This window comes from Chiloscyllium plagiosum, chromosome 36, assembly GCF_004010195.1.
Source record: "Chiloscyllium plagiosum isolate BGI_BamShark_2017 chromosome 36, ASM401019v2, whole genome shotgun sequence".
In the NCBI taxonomy this organism is placed as follows: Eukaryota; Metazoa; Chordata; class Chondrichthyes; order Orectolobiformes; family Hemiscylliidae; genus Chiloscyllium; species Chiloscyllium plagiosum.
Window position 1 is genome coordinate 7,740,559 of NC_057745.1, and position 16,914 is coordinate 7,757,472.

Consider the following 16,914-nt stretch of genomic DNA (forward strand, 5'->3'; position numbering starts at 1 on the left):
TTGAGAGGGTTCTTAATCAGTAAATTGACTTGCTGCATCTGAATAGGAGGATTTAGATCCTGTTTCTACAATATTCTCTGTGACTTGGAAAAGCAATTTCTGATCACTTTTCATTAAGTTGCATGTCATATGTTTCTGATTTGCTTTATTCACAATGCATCATGCTTTATTTGTCATCCCAAGTGTGTGTGTGTGTGTGTGTGTGTGTGTGTGTGTGTCTTCCCACTGAAGCTCGCGTCCCTAAACAAGTGACTCAAACCCAAGTCAGTCAGTTAAATGGATCTCAACGTCCATAATTTCACCAGATAATGTAGCATTTTTGTTAAGAGTGCATTTATAAAAACTACCAGTCTCTGCTTCCAATGCGTAATTCTAATCTTAAGCAATAGCTTGCTTCTGCTCCCAGCTTCAGTTGGAGTTGGCAACTTGCAAGAGAAATTCTTACACGTGCAGTGGTTTATCTATGCTGAATACATTTTACATAGTTTGGAAGCATAGGTAACGGCATCTTCAGGGCACTGAGCACTCTGTACTGGCACTTTGAGGGGCCAAACTAGTTTCCCTTGATGGCATGAAAGCATAGTGCTAAAGATGTTGAAACTGAAATAAAAACAGAAATACTGGAAGTCTCCAGTGGACTTGAGAGACCCAAACATTTTCCCTCCCTCCCTCCCTCCCTCGTCAGTTCTTTTCAACTGTTATGTCAGCAATAGGATCCCACATACAGAAATGATTCACCTTTATTTTGTGGAAGCAATCAAAGAAGGAATGTCGATCACCATACTGAAGGAAGTGCCCGCATTTACTTATTGTGATGCCATGGAACACTCCAATCCATCTAAACTATTGGGTCATATGAGTGAAGTTTGTTTGAAACATTGTTGTTGTTCAGGGCTTATTGTCTGTGTGCATATATGTAGTCACTATAGAATTCCTACAGTGTGGAAAGCAGGCCATTTGGCCCATTGAATCTACACCAATCCTCCCGAGCACATATATATATATATATATATCTCTCTCTCTCTCTCTCTCTCTCTCTCTCTCTCTCTCTCTCTCTCTCTCTCTCTCTCACACACTCACACACTCACACACTCACACACTCACACACACACACACACACACACACACACACACACCCCTGTAACCTTACATTTCCTATGACTAATCCACATAGTCTGCACATGCTTGGATACTATGGACAATGTAGCATGGCCACTCCACCTAACCTGCATATCTTTGGACTGTGGGAGGAAAGCGGAGCACCTGGAGGAAACCCATTTTGACACTGAAAATGTGTGAGCTCCACACTGACAGTCGCCCGAGGGTGGAATCAAACCCAGATCTCCGGTGCTGTGAGGCAGCAATGCTAACTACTGAGCCACCATGTGCATCTACAATGCACATTGCTGACATCCATAAGTATGGCTGAGGGCGTATGAGTGAATAGGGCAAAGTTCACATCCACACCACATCTGATCCTATCGAGCCATGCTGTGTGCCATGGATGGTGCATGTTTTCATAAATCGTGTGCAGCAAGATCATGTCATAATTACAAATTGCAACTGTGAAATTGGATTTTCAACACTTCAGGATGAAACTAAAGAGAAATCAACTGAGCACAGAGCCTGACATCATACCGAACGTATTCGCTTGGAACTACACATCACCCCACTGGTGTATTATCAAAACCATTGTCATTTTTCCCATTACCTGTGTTTTTTGTGTGGTGGGATGACTAGGGTCAGTAGGTAGCCCATGGGGTCTTTAGCCCTGCCTAAGTGGTCAACAGATGAAAATATATAAGCACTATTGGTTTTAGAAGCGGTATGATTTCCCTTCCACAAATGCGTCATTACTTTAAAGTTTCATGATAATATAAACCAAGATTATGTGGATTGAGCTCTGAATTATGACCCAAAACCACTGATCAGAGTCAGTGATAAAGCGATAAAAATAATTGTGCAACTTCACAGTCAGGTTGGTGGCAAGGAGGCACTGATGAGATGTGAAATGGCATGTGCTAACATCCCATTACTGTGTTGGTGACTATAATATCATCGTAGTATCAAAATTAGTTTCAAACATGCAAAGGATATCACCTCAGCAGCAGAGATAAATCTATACTTTGTGGCTTACGGGTGGATGATATATCACCAACAAAATGTTTAGGCTAATGTGTCCATCGTGGTGTTTTTACTCCATTTGTCTTCCTCTATGTGCAACAGTAAGCATAGGAACTGGCCCTTTTGGCCTATTGTGCCTGTGCCGACCATGATGTCATTTCAAACTGATCTCATCCACCTGCACATGGTCAGTATCCCCCTAATGTCTACCTCTGAAATATTGCTATCATATCAGCTTTTATTACTTTCCCTGGCAGTGAATTCCAGACACCTACCATCCTCTGTCTAAAAGAACTTTCCTCACATGTCTTAAGACTTTAGTCCTCTCACCTTAAAGCTGTGTCCCTTAGTGTTTGACATTATGTTCTTGGTGGGCAGTGGGCTGAGAGAAAGACTCTGACCCTGTCGTACCTCTCATGATATATTTCTATCAGGTCACCCCTCAGCCTCTGATGCTGTAGCGAAAATAATCCAACTTTGTCCCACCTTTCCTTTATAGGGAATCCACTCCAATCTAGGCAACATGCTGGTAAACCTTTTTTGACATCTTCAAAGCTGCCACATTCTTCCTGTAGCGTGGTGACTAGAATTGCACACAATCTCCAAATATGGTCGAAGTAAAATCTCTTGTACAGCTGCAACTTGATTTGCAACATTTTTACTCCATCTGGTAACAGTACTCCACATGCCATGTCTGTTCTTCTGTTCAATCCCACTAGGCATGAACGCTAGTAATTTTCTGGTGCTTGATAGCCTTTTTGCGCCATTACAAGTGATCTGTGCATCTGTTTTCACATTGACCTTTCTGTCTTCTGTCTCCTATGCTATCCTCTGAAATGGGTTAGAACACTATTCAGTTCAGGGGCAGTTAGGGATGAGAAATAAATGCTGGGATTGCAGTGAAGTCCATGTCGCATAAAAGTTTAAATCTTTGCTTCCCTATTTTTCCTACTGTCCCCAACTGGTAATGTTTCACTTGCTTCCTGTTCTTTTCTGCAGCAGGAAGCTATTGACAAAAACAATGCCTTTCCAGGGTTCATACATTTTAAAACCAGGTTCTACTTGCTTTTCCATTACCTGGGTGGAAAACGAAAGTAAAGGTCCTCCACTTAACTGTGCATGTGTATATCTCAATCTATCCTTCTATTGGCCTTATTCTTTCAGGCTATTATTTCCATGGTTTTCTTTTCTTTGTCTCCTAACCCTTATCTCTTTCCCTGTGTCCTTTTCAGCTGCCTCTTGCATGCGCTCTCCATGTGTGTCTCATTACTGAACAAAGAGACCTTGGAGTGCAGGTTCATAGCTCCTTAAAAGTGGAGTTGCAGGTAGATAGGATAGTGAAGAAGGCGTTTGGTATGCTTTCCTTTATTGGTCAGAGTATTGAGTACCGGCGTTGGGAGGTCATGTTGTAGCTGTACAGGACGTTGGTCAGGCCACTGTTGGAATATTGTGTGTAATTCTGGTCTCCTTCTTATCGGAAAGATGTGAAACTTGAAAGGGTTCAGAAAAGATTTACAAGGATGTTGCCAGGGTTGGAGGATTTGAGCTATAGGGAGAGGCTGAACAGGCTTGGGGCTGTTTTCCCTGGAGCGTCGGAGGCTGAGGGGACCTTATAGCGGTCTACAAAATTATGAGGGGCATGGATAGGATAAATAGACAAAGTCTTTTCTCTGGGGTGAAGGAGTCCAGAACTAGAGGGCATAGGTTTAGTGTGAGAGGGGAAAGATATAAAAGAGACCTAAGGGGCAACGTTTTCCACGCAGAGGGTGGCATGTGTATGGAATGAGCTGCCAGAGGATTTGGTGGAGGCTGGTACAATGGCAACATTGAAGAGGTATTTGGATGGGTATATAAATAGGAACGGTTTGGAGGGATATGGGCCGGATGCTGGCAGGTGGGAGTAGATTGGGTTGGGATATCTGGTCGGCATTGACGGGTTGAACCGAAGGGTCTGTTTCCATGCTGTACATCTCTTAAGTTCTTCACCAGAATCTTTTTATTATTCATTCATAGGATGTGGCTTTGACACCTGTGAGAAAACAATCCTTTCCCTTTCTTAGAAATCTTTTGGCAGTGAGAGAGCCTGCCTTTTCCTGGAAAGTTAACCTCTCAACTCAGTAAAACAAATTATACTTGAAATTAGAGGATAAATGCTCCATTCGCATCAGAGATTTGCCTGGACTTTGAATAATAAAGTTGCAACAAAGGTCGTGTTATCTGGGTAAAATCTGATATTAAATCTTGAAAATTATCGGGAGTGGAAGTATGCATATTTTCGTATAACCCCAGTCAAAAAGGAAATGAAGCTGTAAAGCACTTAAGTGCTAGTTAACATGTTGACGTGATGATATCTGGCACCGTTGGCACCTGATCCATACTATGGATGAAAATTTACTCATTGTCACTCTTGGCCTGATTTAAAAAGGTTACGTAGTTTCTGTCGAAGGCCAGTTTGGATTTGGCTGTGCCTTCTTTCTTAACGGTGAATGGTTACTTGGCAAAGATTCCTGAGGACCTAAAGCACCTGTGGAATGCTAGATCAGTAATTTCAGAAGCAGAAGAGTCTGAGGTAGAAATAACAGGATGTCCAACAATCTTTGTAGTCGCTATAATTTCACTGACTAAACATTTCTATCTTTTTGATAGAAGACCCCACCTTGCACCATATGCTTTAGCTTATTCTTTTTCCAGAATTTTTCAACTTGACATCATGATTTATATCACCAATCCTGTAATTTACTTATTAAATTTTGGCTGCAGGAACTGTAGCTTCTTTGCTTATTCCAAATTTGTGTCCCCTGATGTGTAATCCTCTCACGATAGGACGTTGTCTGCCGCCTCAAAAACTGTATATTCTTCAAGACTGCCTTAGAATCATCTGAGGATATCTACTGAGCCCAACTTGTTAACCTTCCCTTGAAATGGATAGCAAACGCATTAAGTAGTTATGGTGATTCAATTAAGTTTGGGTTTGACTCTCTATTGCCAATGGGTATTTGCCAGGCTTGGGGGAGTTGGTGTAAGGTAGAAACCAAGACATTTTGTAAATCACGGTATGTGTGGAGTGGCCAGGCTGTGCTCATGTTCTCTTTTTGTTTCTCAGCAACTCTGCTTCAGAAGAATCCAACCACTCTGCCTCAGGATCAGAATCAGGCAGCCAGTCGGAAAGTGAGCAGGGAAGCGAAACCAATAATAGCAGTTCGGAATCCTCGGAATCACAGTCTGAATCAGAAAGTGAATTGGCTGTGTCCAAGTTGCAACAAGCTGCCACAGAGAACAAGGACAAACCACTGAGTAAGAAAGAGAGGATAGCGGATGTTAAAAAGGTACCTTTTTAGACAATAAGTGGGAGGCTGTCTCCTTCGTTATAATTCCAGTATAAGAGCTCATAGCATGGTCAGCTCTTCTACAGAAAGGAAGGATAGAGTGTCTTTGTGTTTAATCATGGAATTTTCTGTGTTGAACATATCCTAATAAAATTAGGATATAATGATAAGGTCCTGATAAATTTGTTGAAAATCCCATTTTCTTTTCACAGAAATAAAAAAACTGACTTCAGTTTGAGAAATTGTGCTGTCATACATTGCAGAAAGCTTTGGGCAGCCTGCACATAAAACTATAGAAACTTTAATTATAAGGAGCTCTGGGGATATGGAAGAATCTCAGTATTCACTGCCTATTTCACGTCAAGATTAGAATGGTATTGGAAAAGCACAGCAGGTCAGGAGCAGGGAAATCAACGTTTCGGGCAAAAGCCCTTCATCAGGAATGTCTATTTTGAGTCAACCACGTTACTGTGGTTCTGGACACACATGTTAGGCCAGACCAGGTAAGAAGATCAGTTTCCTTCCCTAAAGCACATTAGTGACCAGGTGGGTTTTTCTGCCAATCGACAGTGGATTCATGGCCATGATTACATTCTTAATTCCAGATTTTTTTAAAAAAACTGAATCTGCTATGGCGGGATTTGAACCTGGGCCTCCAGAACATTACCTATGTCTCTGGATTAATAGTCCAACAATAATACCGCTCAGCCGTCTGCACTCCCAGTATCTGTGAGCTTTGTCCAAATGTTCTTTTCTGCTCGAAGCTGACAGGATATGAACGTGCCAGTTTGTGGACAGGATATGAACGTGCAGGCATGATACTTTCAAAGTGCGACCACTTGCATTGCTGTTACTTTTGGTGTTGTGAATGCTGACCACTGATGACATTAGCAATTTCTCAAGATGAGCGATATTTAAACTGGAAAGTGGATATACCTGAAATTTGGGAGAGGGCAAGATTGAGTTCCTCCCTGCTCCACATCCAGGAATCCCTGATACAGTTGCCATGGCGAGGTTCTTAAGAAAAATAACCATCTACTGAACAATTTCATAATTATCACGTTAAGAGGCAGTGAGCTTTCTGAAGAATGGTTCACTTCCTAAGCAATCTCAGACTTCTCTGAAAGAAAATCCACATCTTTAATACCTCTTTTCCAAAGTTGTCATGGCTTTTCATTGGACTGCAATTACTAAGTGCGTGTTGCACTTCACTTATAGTAAAAACTAGTGAAGATTATATAATTATAAAAATTAATGAAATATACTTAGTGAAAATTTAATGGGATCAGTGTGGGTTAATTCTCTTCATTCTGCAGTGGAAATGGCTTTCTCCATTTGCTAATGTTGAAACAAAGTTTGTGTGACCCAAACCCTGATCATCATCTACTCTGTTCATTTTTGGCATTGCTTGCATTTTGATTTTTTGGGATCTCGATCGTGTAAAAAGAACCTCTGCCACTGAAAGTTGGTCTGAGCAGTCACATGGTGTTTAGATGGGGCTTCGATAGCTGTGAGATGTGCGAATTTTCAAATCGTTTGGCTGTATGACCCAGTATAGATTTCTTGTCACTTGCATTGTGAAGAGAAGCTTCTGCTATTGACCTACACTGCCCTTTAACACCGTGAGATCAGATTAGTTTGAGGTTTGTTCCAGTCAGAAGGAAGGGCTTGCTAAATACAGTTCAATATTGAAATGTGCCTGAATGATCTCAATGAAGGTGGCATATTTTTAGAGCAGGAAACTAATCTAGAAAATACTTTGAGGGGATACTCTTGTTAAATTTCAAGCTGTTGTTTCTCAATTAGTGCTGTGTTAAAGTACCGCCAATCGGATTTCAGAGAAATAATAATCGATCTGTGAAATTTATATGCAGTGGTTGTTCCCTCCTCATTTCAGGCTAAATCGTGGTAGTTCTTTCCTATGATTGTATGCGACACAGTTGCAGATTTTGATCATTCAAATTTGGGTTCTGTGTAGAGAGGGCACGTTGTCTGGTATCACAACTTGAATGTAGTGCTAGAGGTGGTAATGATTCTCTGAGACATGACCATGGCATTACAACTTATTGGCATGAGGGCAATTTTCATATAACTTACTAGTGTTGATATGTTGTGTAAATATTTGACCATTTTCTTAAAGTTATTTGGATCCCAGAAGTACTTCAGTTTGCACAACAGTTGTTGTCTTTTTTTGTTTTCATGGTAGAACTGTTTTACTTGAAAATATAAATAGTTCTAAATAGGACATCCTCAAACAGTTTTAAAAATCCTATTTTTAAACCGTGATTTTCTTAATATTCTAACTAAGACATGTTTTTAATTTTTCTATTAAACTGTAGTATAATTAAAGTGGTGGGAGGGTACAGGCCTTATGGTGGTCTGTTTATATTGCAGATGTGGGAAGAATATCCAGATGTTTATGGGGTTAGGAGGTCAAACCGCAGCAGACAGGAACCGGCTCGACTTAACGCTGGACCTGAGGTGAGTAATGGAGAAAATTGAGTATTTAAAATTGAGCATTCAGTGACCACCTTCATAATGGCAACATTTAGACATTTCACAACATTTCTATGAAGGTTTGATACCAGCAGTAGTGGTTAGAATTTTTCGCATCTGTTGTAACAGTTAAAGAGATTGCGTTACATTATTAGTGGAGAATGCAGTCATAAAAGTTTCATGTTAAGCCAGCATCTACCACAGTAATGTGTCCTTAAATCGGTGCCCGCATCCTTTATTTGACATCCATTCTTCACAAGGCAGCTAATTGGATTTCTTTCTTCCCTTAGCTGCACTCATTTCCCCGCTATTCCTGTCCTCTCCAGAACACTTGATATAGTTTTCTCCTGTAGCTGGAACCTGATTCACAGGTGTTGCATTCTCTCATTTATCTGCCATGTAACCAAGTTCTTTATGTGGAACTAGACAATATGGTTGACTGCCAGAATCTACAATTTCATTGTCCATTCCCCCCCCCCCCCCCCACCACCACCACCACCACCACCACAACCACCACCACAACCACCACCATTCCTTAGCAGAAGGGAGGGTGGAAGCCCATTGCTTCACTTTCTCTGCTATCCTGGTTACAATCCACCTCCTTAAGCACAGGCAGAGATGAAGTGTTACACCTCTGGTCTGTGTGATACATTTGGTGTCATGCAATGCTGCTCTTTTAAATGTCACAGTGAGCTCTAATTAGCGCATTGAGATGTACAGGAACCAAATTTGGTTCTTAACCTATCTTGATCGTTCCTCAATCTGGCAGTTCAACATAGTCTCACTGTGGTTTCTCATCTGGAGATCAACTTTGCACCACCAAGTTCACAAGCCTCCTTTTCCTTCCCTTCAGTAGGTGAGAACAAGTCATGCTTTGGGTGACCAGTTGTTTGAGAGTCATCAGTGAAACACAAATGGGTAGGGAGTGTAAACCTTTAATGGATAAGGACAGACATTCTATGTTTAGTAATACAGTTCTACTCTGAAGCTGCTGCTTGCTGTGAGATTTATGGGACACTAATAACTTTAATACACTTTGGTAAGTGTCGAATTGCCTTATTGATACAAAGATCTCTGGATCCTATTTGCACGATGCTTGCCTCTTTGTAGTATTTATGTAGACCTCAGGACATGCCAGAGAGCTTCCAGTGGACCTTTTTTTAAGTGCAGTCTCTGTTATGTAGTTTACCCTTCTGCACAGATCTGCTTCTTTTACAGTCTGCCTTCAACGAAATAGTTGGCTGAATTCTTAAGTAATTTTCTGAGGGCTGGCCCCATATCAAGTTCACCTGATCTGCCTGAATCCGTGTCTGAAGAGTTTGTTTCCAGTTGTGGGGAGATTTGCTTGTTGGTAAAGTTTTATTTTGAAAAGAAAATCTTATCAACTTTTGAATGAGAAAGGAACAGACTGCCATAGAACTGAGTTTGGTTGTAAAACATTTTATTTTGGACAGGCTAGAAGGAAAGATAGGTTTGCAGTTAAAATATAGCAGTTTTGCAGATTTATCTAAGAGAATTTTGTCAAATTTTAAAGTCGCAGCATATGCGATCTTTGTGCTGTGATTGGTCAAAGGGGGCATGATTGTTGTGGAACCAGGTTCCTTCTAAGAGACTCTCCTGGTGGGAGGTGAACAGCAGAAGTTCATGCGTTTATCCTCACTCATAGTTTGGCTTTTCACTATTTAATCTCCTCAGTCTTCACCTTTGGTACAGTGTCTGACCAGTCATCAGTGGAAGAATGAAAAATGACATTAATCAGGGAATTGCACAGTGGCTGTCATGACTGTTGTGTCAACAGAGTAGCTTGGACTACGCAGAAACCTGAAATTGGTGGGAAGGTGGGGCGTTGGAATCTGGTTTCAGAGGTGCAGCTGAGAGGTGAAAGAGAATGGGAACAGAGTTGAGCAAGAACCAGTAACTTGCAAGAGGTGTGCTACATAGATAGGCAATTATGACAATGTACTGAGCTTTCAGGAAGTATCCAGTGTATTGTAATTGCTGCCTCCCCTACAAGAATGTCCATTGGAGCAAAGCGTTCACCTGTTTGCTCTGTATCTGTGGAGTTTGAGTCTTCAGCTGTGATGTTCAGGGTAAGAGTTGGGAGATTGTACAAAGGAATAGGAGGGGAAGCAGGCTGTAACACTAATGTATAACCATTCCTTTTCATACAGAGCAGTGAAAACTCTGAGAATGAGACTCCAAGGCGACGAGGGAGAAGGAAAGCTGCCAAGTGAGTCTTTCAAATACCTGCATGCTAATGAGTTTGGGTTGAGTGTGTGATTTAATTGATTGCAGGGATCAAGTATGCTCTCTTATGTTCTCTCTCAGTTTTGTGTTGATTCTGGCAAATGGGGCACATTTAATTTCAGGTGTTCAGCTGCCTTCAGGTCAAACACAGAATGGGTTTGATGAACATTCGCTAAATGTTATCCCATCACCTAGGCCTGAGGTTGGGATTAGCTGAGATTAAATGTAGCGTAAGGCTCTTTTTCTTTGTATTTACAATGTCCTAGAAGTTAGGTGATGTGATCCCAGCACAAACATTTGGGATTAGGGATATGCATTTGAGCAGGAGCTGGGATTGTCATCACCCTGTCCACACAAGATTAAGAATCTTTTTGACTTATCTGAAAGTGTGCAGCGTGTTGCTGTCAGTATTGTAGCATGTAAAGCAGGTAAAGGCAAGTCACTGTTGATTCAGATCTCCTAGGAATCGCAAATCCGTTGTAATATTTTCCAATTTTATGCGGTACCTTGCAAAATCTGATTGTGGTTTCTCATTCACGAGGGCAGTTTTAAAGGGATTCTCCTGGTTGGTGATAATTTGAAACATAAAACTTTACAGAAGTGCACATGACAAAATCATCAAAATCTGGAAGGAGCAAAAATAAAACTGAAATGTTCTCTTTCTGGTATTGAGTATTTGCAGCATTTTCTTTGTCGTCCCTGTTCTTGTTAAAGGTCTTTCCTGTTGTGATATTGGCAGTGAAACAAAAAAAATTGTTGTAAATGTGCATATATTGAACCAAGCAAACATGCACCACATTAACTGTGTGCAGGTTCCCCCTTCTCCCTGCTGAACTCTATCTCATTGCTTCGGTGCTAAATTGGCACAATAGAGTCATTCCTGTTTCTTCATTTTGACTGATGCTGTGTCTTCTTTGCATTGTGTCTATTCTTACATGTAACTAAATGCTTAATTCTGTGTGTGTGTCAGCTGGAAAAGCAGAGTATCTGAGAATGAGGAGGAGGAGGAGGAGGATGATGATGAGGGGGAGGAGGAGGAGGAGGAGGAGGAGGAGGAAGAGGAGGAAGCAGCTAGCAGCGCTGAAAGTGAGCCTGAAAGAAAGGTCAGAGCCCGTCGACCAGTTACCAGAAGGTGAGCTGGGGGCAGTGTCTTCTGTAAAAAAAAAACAAAAGAACTGCAGATGCTGGGAATCAGAAATAAAATCAGGAATTGTTGGAAAAGCTCAGCAGGTCTGGCAGCATCTATGGAGAGAAATCATGATTAATGTTTCTGAACAAGTGACCCTTCCACAGAACAGATTTTTCTGAGTTTTTTCCATAGAAGCTGCCAGAACTGCTGAGATTTTCCAGCAATTTCTGTTTATGTTGTTGCAGTGTCTTTTGTGCTTGTTGCTATGAATTCTGCTACAATAACTGTACATCATTGGACTATTTATATAACCATTTCTTACCAATTTCTGTTGTCTTTGAAAATAATTATTGGAGGCCTTCATCACATTCCAGATTGTATTTTGCTGACAGTTGACTTGGAAACCTTTTGTACACTGTTAGATGTAAAACCAGTCGTTGTAAAGACATTAAAGTTAATTACCCTCTTCTCATCAGATCCTGGATTTATATTTCAAACTGAAATCATCATAACTTTAGCGGTCTGTACGTTTACTTTGCTCTTAAAATGGTTATGATTTATTATATTGTGTACTTTCCCTGATATGCTCTCATTTGTTTCCTTATACCCCCTTACTAAGAAACAAAGCTTGATTCAGCTCAGAATTAAGTTGCTCAGTGAAATGTCTAAACACGTTAAATTAGATTGAATGCAGAGAAGTGCCTTTGTTCTCAATTTGTTCTTGGAAAGTGGGCATCACTGTCAAGGTCAATATCTGTAATTGTAACTCATAGAATTATAGAATCCCTACAGTGTGGAAGCAGCCCATTAGGTCTGTACCGAAGAACATCCCATGCAGACCCATTCCCCCACCTCAACTTTATTCCCTGTAACTCTGCATTTCCTGTAACTAATCCACTAAACCTGCAGGGTAATGTGGCATGGCTAATCCACCAAACCTGCAACTTCTTGCTCTGGGAGGAAGCCAGAGCACCTGGAGGAAACACACACACACACACGGGAGGAATGTGCAAGCTCCACACAGACAGTTGCTCGTGGGTAGAATTGAATCCGAATCCCTGGCACTGTGAGGTAGTGGTGCTAACCTCTAAGCCACAAAGTAAACATACATACTGTAATTGGCCTGGGCCAGCCCTTTCGAAGAGCATTCCATTTCATGATAAATCCACTGTTCTTCCTGCATGGCCTCACAAATTCTCTTGCAGTTATCAATCCAGTTCCTTATTTTTGGGCCAGTCACCTTAAAGCTTCAGTCTTCTGTTCCTCCAACCCTCAGTCACTGGACTAGTATTTCTTTCCTTACTTTGTCAAAATCACAAGATTTTGCATAGCAGTATTAAATTGCCGCGTAAGTTTGTGTTTGAAGAAGATAAGCCCCAATTTTGCTAGTTTACCCATGTAACTGAAGTCCAGCATTTTTTTGACACCATGGTAATAAATCTCCTCCGCATTCTGTCTGAAAACCTGTTGTCCTTTCTGAAATGTGCCCTCAAAGCAACTATGGCCCATCGTGTTTTTTCAGTGGAAATTTGGTGCAATTTCTTTGCTTTTGCACTCCTGCACTTTTCCAGCAAACTGGCTTTTTACTGGCACCTTATCAACTCAGTTGATGCACTGGAAAAAAATATATACCTCAAGTGCTGCGATGTTTGAGTATTTATGTTGTAAATTAAGTATAATAGTGACATGTATACCCCCTGCCTTATGTTTCTGTGAGATACTGTGTTTTTTTAACATTGGTTTTCGGGGGTATTTTGATGTTTTTATGTCGGCTTTGTAAAGGGATGTTGATATCTCGAAGCTTTGCTGCTCAGGGTTTACTGCGGTTAAGTGTACTACTTGATTATCTGGAATATTTGATCAGCCTACACACTCTTGGTCCCATAGATGCCAGTTAATAAAACATTTGCTGTATTTATAAAACTCAGGATTCTGATGTCTTTTTAACAATCTTTTCAACCTGTCCTGCCATTTTCAGTGACTTGGGAATGTACATCCCAGCTTTCTCTAATTATGTAATATCTTTATTATTATAGTGTGTGCTGGACAACGTATCTCCTAATACTTAATGCTTAAAAAACACTTTCACCAGTAAATTCTCGTCGAAAGCACATGCCATTTTGATGTGGATTTACAATGCTGTTCCTCTGCTGTTGCTGGGTCCATGTTGTAGATCTTCTTCCTGAGGACCACTGTAAATGTTGTTATGTTGAAGAAGGTGTTATACCATCACCTTCTGAAGGAAAATTAGAGATGTTAACCAGCGATGACCACTTCTCAGGAACAACTTTAAAAGAAAGATGGTCTTTTGCATTAAATTTCTTATGCCATTTGTTTGGCCATTTCAGCAGTCTCTCTGAGACTTCTGAGGTGTGCTACTATCCTCCTCACTGTTTGCTGCACTTGTGAACTTGGTCACCTGCAGCTTTTGGAGTTATATCCTGAATACCACACTCCATATTATTAATGTACATCAAAAAGGCATTGGTCCCAAATTGACGAATTGGAAACGCCACCGTGAGATTTCGAACTAATCTGCAAACTAAAGAAGAGCAAATTGACCAAGGATTGCATTTACCAGTAGACTGTCAGTAGCACTCATTACTTAGGAACCTCTTACCTATTGATGACTGTAAATTTCTTAGACCACCAGCCAGGACCCAAGGTAAAAGGCAGAAGACTCGGAGGGGAAAGAAAAGGAGAAGAGATTCTTCGGATGATGATGACGACGACGATACTCCCAAACGCCAAACCCGCAAATGTGTGACTAAAAATGTGAGGTTAGTGGACTCTGTGATTTAGTCTAAAAGTCTTTCCAATCACCTTTGAAAATTTCACTATTGACTGACTAAGCCATTGTCAGGTGTCAATGAGGTAAATAAACGTTTGCTGGAGATGCTGTTGGTCACTGAGCTTAAAATGAGAAATGTCAATGGCGAGAAAACCCTCATGACATAATCCTTATCATGTTCTAAGTGTCTCCGTGAACCATGCTTACACACTTATGATATCTGTGGCCTTGATATGGTTCTGTAGATTAGTTGCATTTGTGTGTGACATTCATTCCTCTATTATATTATCTGACATAATTCTGACAAATTGCTGTCAGGAGATTGCTTTTGTAAATTTTCTCATACATATGTAGCTCCTTATTCATATCTAATGTTTTGGACATGCCTTACCTGGCCATTTCATGCCTGTTGTTTTATTTTTTGGTTGGAATTGGTCACTCTGAGCTCATTCCATGTCTAGAGTAGATGAGTAACTGGAAATTGTCCAGATGGTCACAGCTAACTAAATGGCAACCACACCTGGTGGAACAGCATCCATCATCCCTTGAGAGAGAAAATTTAGAAAGAAAATAAATGGGAAGTATTTTTTTAAGTTTATAAAGCTCATGCATAATGAGCAATTTGTTTAAATGATTTCAGCACTATATTCATTTTACTGGGAGTAGATGCCAGATCTGAACCTCAAAAGGTCTTTGTCATTTTTGGGACACTTCGGGCTTTGCCTTGAATGCACCTTAGTGACGTATCTCATCTTGCTGCTTCTCGAGATTTGTGCCTGGGCAGTTGTTTGCCCCCTTGTTTTAGATTTGTTCAGTTCATCATGTTCCTAAGCATTCCATTCACCACGCTAGTTTGAGAATAACAATGATCACTTGACTGCCCTCTGCGTTTCACCCCTTACCCACTTCCTGAAATGAGCGATGAGGGACGATAATCGTGGGAACTGTGCCGCAACTGTTTTCTGGGCTTAGGAAAGATTGAATTGCAGTCCCAAGGGCTGTGGATGTTGGCTTTTTATAATCTGGCTATCATTGTGTTTTCAGTTATAAAGAAGATGATGATTTTGAGACTGATTCAGATGATCTCATCGAAGTTACAGGCGAACCAGCACGAGAGGAAAATGATGACAGTGAAACCATTGAGAAAGTGATTGACTCCCGGATTTGGAAAAAAGGAGGTGAGATGAATGCAGAATCTACGTTTAATGTAGAGAATGGTGCATCTTTACCTGTTCATTATGCCAACTGGAATAGACAAGCTCCAGTTTTGAATCCCAAGTATCCTTGAATAAATAGGTTTCTCATTTGGTGATTTCAGAACTGGTGATTATAGGAACTTTGGACTAAAACTGAAATTTGCTAAGTTCTCCACAATATAAAAGTAGGATTTATGTTGTTACTTCAGAAAGTGACAAGATCTCTGCTGGAAATTTGCATATTATGGAAATAAATAACAGGCTATAGAAAGACAGACTAGCAGTTTGCATGAGAAACCAATAACAGTAAAGAGTTATGTTCAAATCATTGACTTACTATGTATGATCAATTATACAGTATTTATAATACTTAGTATTATAATGCTAAGTATCACTTAGGCCAAAGATAGGCAGGCAATTCAGTTTGTGCAGCTCTATCTTGCTTAGCCCCTCCTATATTCTGTAACTCCACACCACTACTACCACCAGTGCAGGGGTCTGCATCATGACCATTTAGTCATTGAGCAATTTGGGGTAGATGGTGATTTTTGAATCATTTTACAACATTCATTTTCCTCCCCCACTTTGCAGTCGTCGGAGCCCCAACCACAGTCTACGCAGTAGAGGCTGACGGAAACCCAGGGACAGACTTTGATGCAGAGAAGGATGAGAAGGAGGTGCAATACCTCATCAAGTGGAAAGGCTGGTCATACATCCACAACACCTGGGAGAGTGAAGAGTCATTGAGACAGCAGAAAGTGAAAGGAATGAAGAAATTAGAGAACTTTATCAAAAAGGAGGAAGAAGTAAACCAATGGTAATTATATGGCTCTCATTAAACCCTACCTGCTGTAGAACTGGTTTCAGTGGAACCACATTCGAGCAGGTTAGCTTCCATCTGAGGATGCACAAACTCCAGCATGTCAAACAACTTTAACATGCGATTGGAGGCAAATGTAGTTTTTGAATTGCTGCACTGCCTGAACATGTTTTGCTCTTTGGGTCCCAGTTTAAGTTGTGTCACCATTGATCAGATGAGAAGTGTCATGGCTGAGTCTAGCTTAACTATGAGGTGCTAGATCATAGAATTCCTACAGCGTGGAAGCAGGCCATTCAATCCATTGAGTCCACAGAGTATCCCACACAGACCCAACTCTCCACTTTATCCGTGTAACCTTGCACTTCCCATGGCTAATCCACCTAACCTACACATCTTCGGACTGTGGGAGGAAACTCTCACAGACACAGGGAGAATGTGCGAATCGCATGCAGACAGTTGCCTGAGGGTGGAATCAAACCTGGGCCACTGTGCTACGAAGCAGCAGTGCTAACTGCTGAGCCATTGTGCCATGAAAGGCATTCCAAAGATGCAGCCAAAGTTTTGGAAGGACACTATCTGTAACTGCGTAGCTTTCCTTTCAGAACGAGGTGGGTATTGTGTGAAATTTCACAGGCTTGTTTCACTGACATCAGAATGCAGCAATAATGCTGAGATCTTGTAAATGCATGCTTCACTGGCAGTCAGTTTCTGTTTGGTTAAAGACCAACAGCTAAGATCCAGCCTGTAGGTGTTGTTTAATTATTAAAGGAGAAACTAACGTTCAT

At 40.9% G+C, this 16,914-nt stretch overlaps 1 protein-coding gene across 2 annotated transcripts in view; it reads left to right on the forward strand.

Annotated features, from left to right (window-relative positions):
- The window catches only part of chd2 (chromodomain helicase DNA binding protein 2), a 91,728-nt gene that overhangs the window by 21,539 nt on the left and 53,275 nt on the right, over positions 1-16,914 (forward strand). Inside the window, exons 3-9 of one of the 2 annotated variants that reach the window (XM_043677228.1) lie at positions 5,228-5,450; positions 7,845-7,931; positions 10,118-10,176; positions 11,164-11,325; positions 13,968-14,102; positions 15,158-15,291; positions 15,901-16,126. In XM_043677228.1, coding sequence (XP_043533163.1) covers positions 5,228-5,450; positions 7,845-7,931; positions 10,118-10,176; positions 11,164-11,325; positions 13,968-14,102; positions 15,158-15,291; positions 15,901-16,126 — 1,026 coding nt within the window. The remainder of the gene's footprint in view (positions 1-5,227; positions 5,451-7,844; positions 7,932-10,117; positions 10,177-11,163; positions 11,326-13,967; positions 14,103-15,157; positions 15,292-15,900; positions 16,127-16,914) is intronic. The other variant, XM_043677229.1, reaches the window with a different exon arrangement.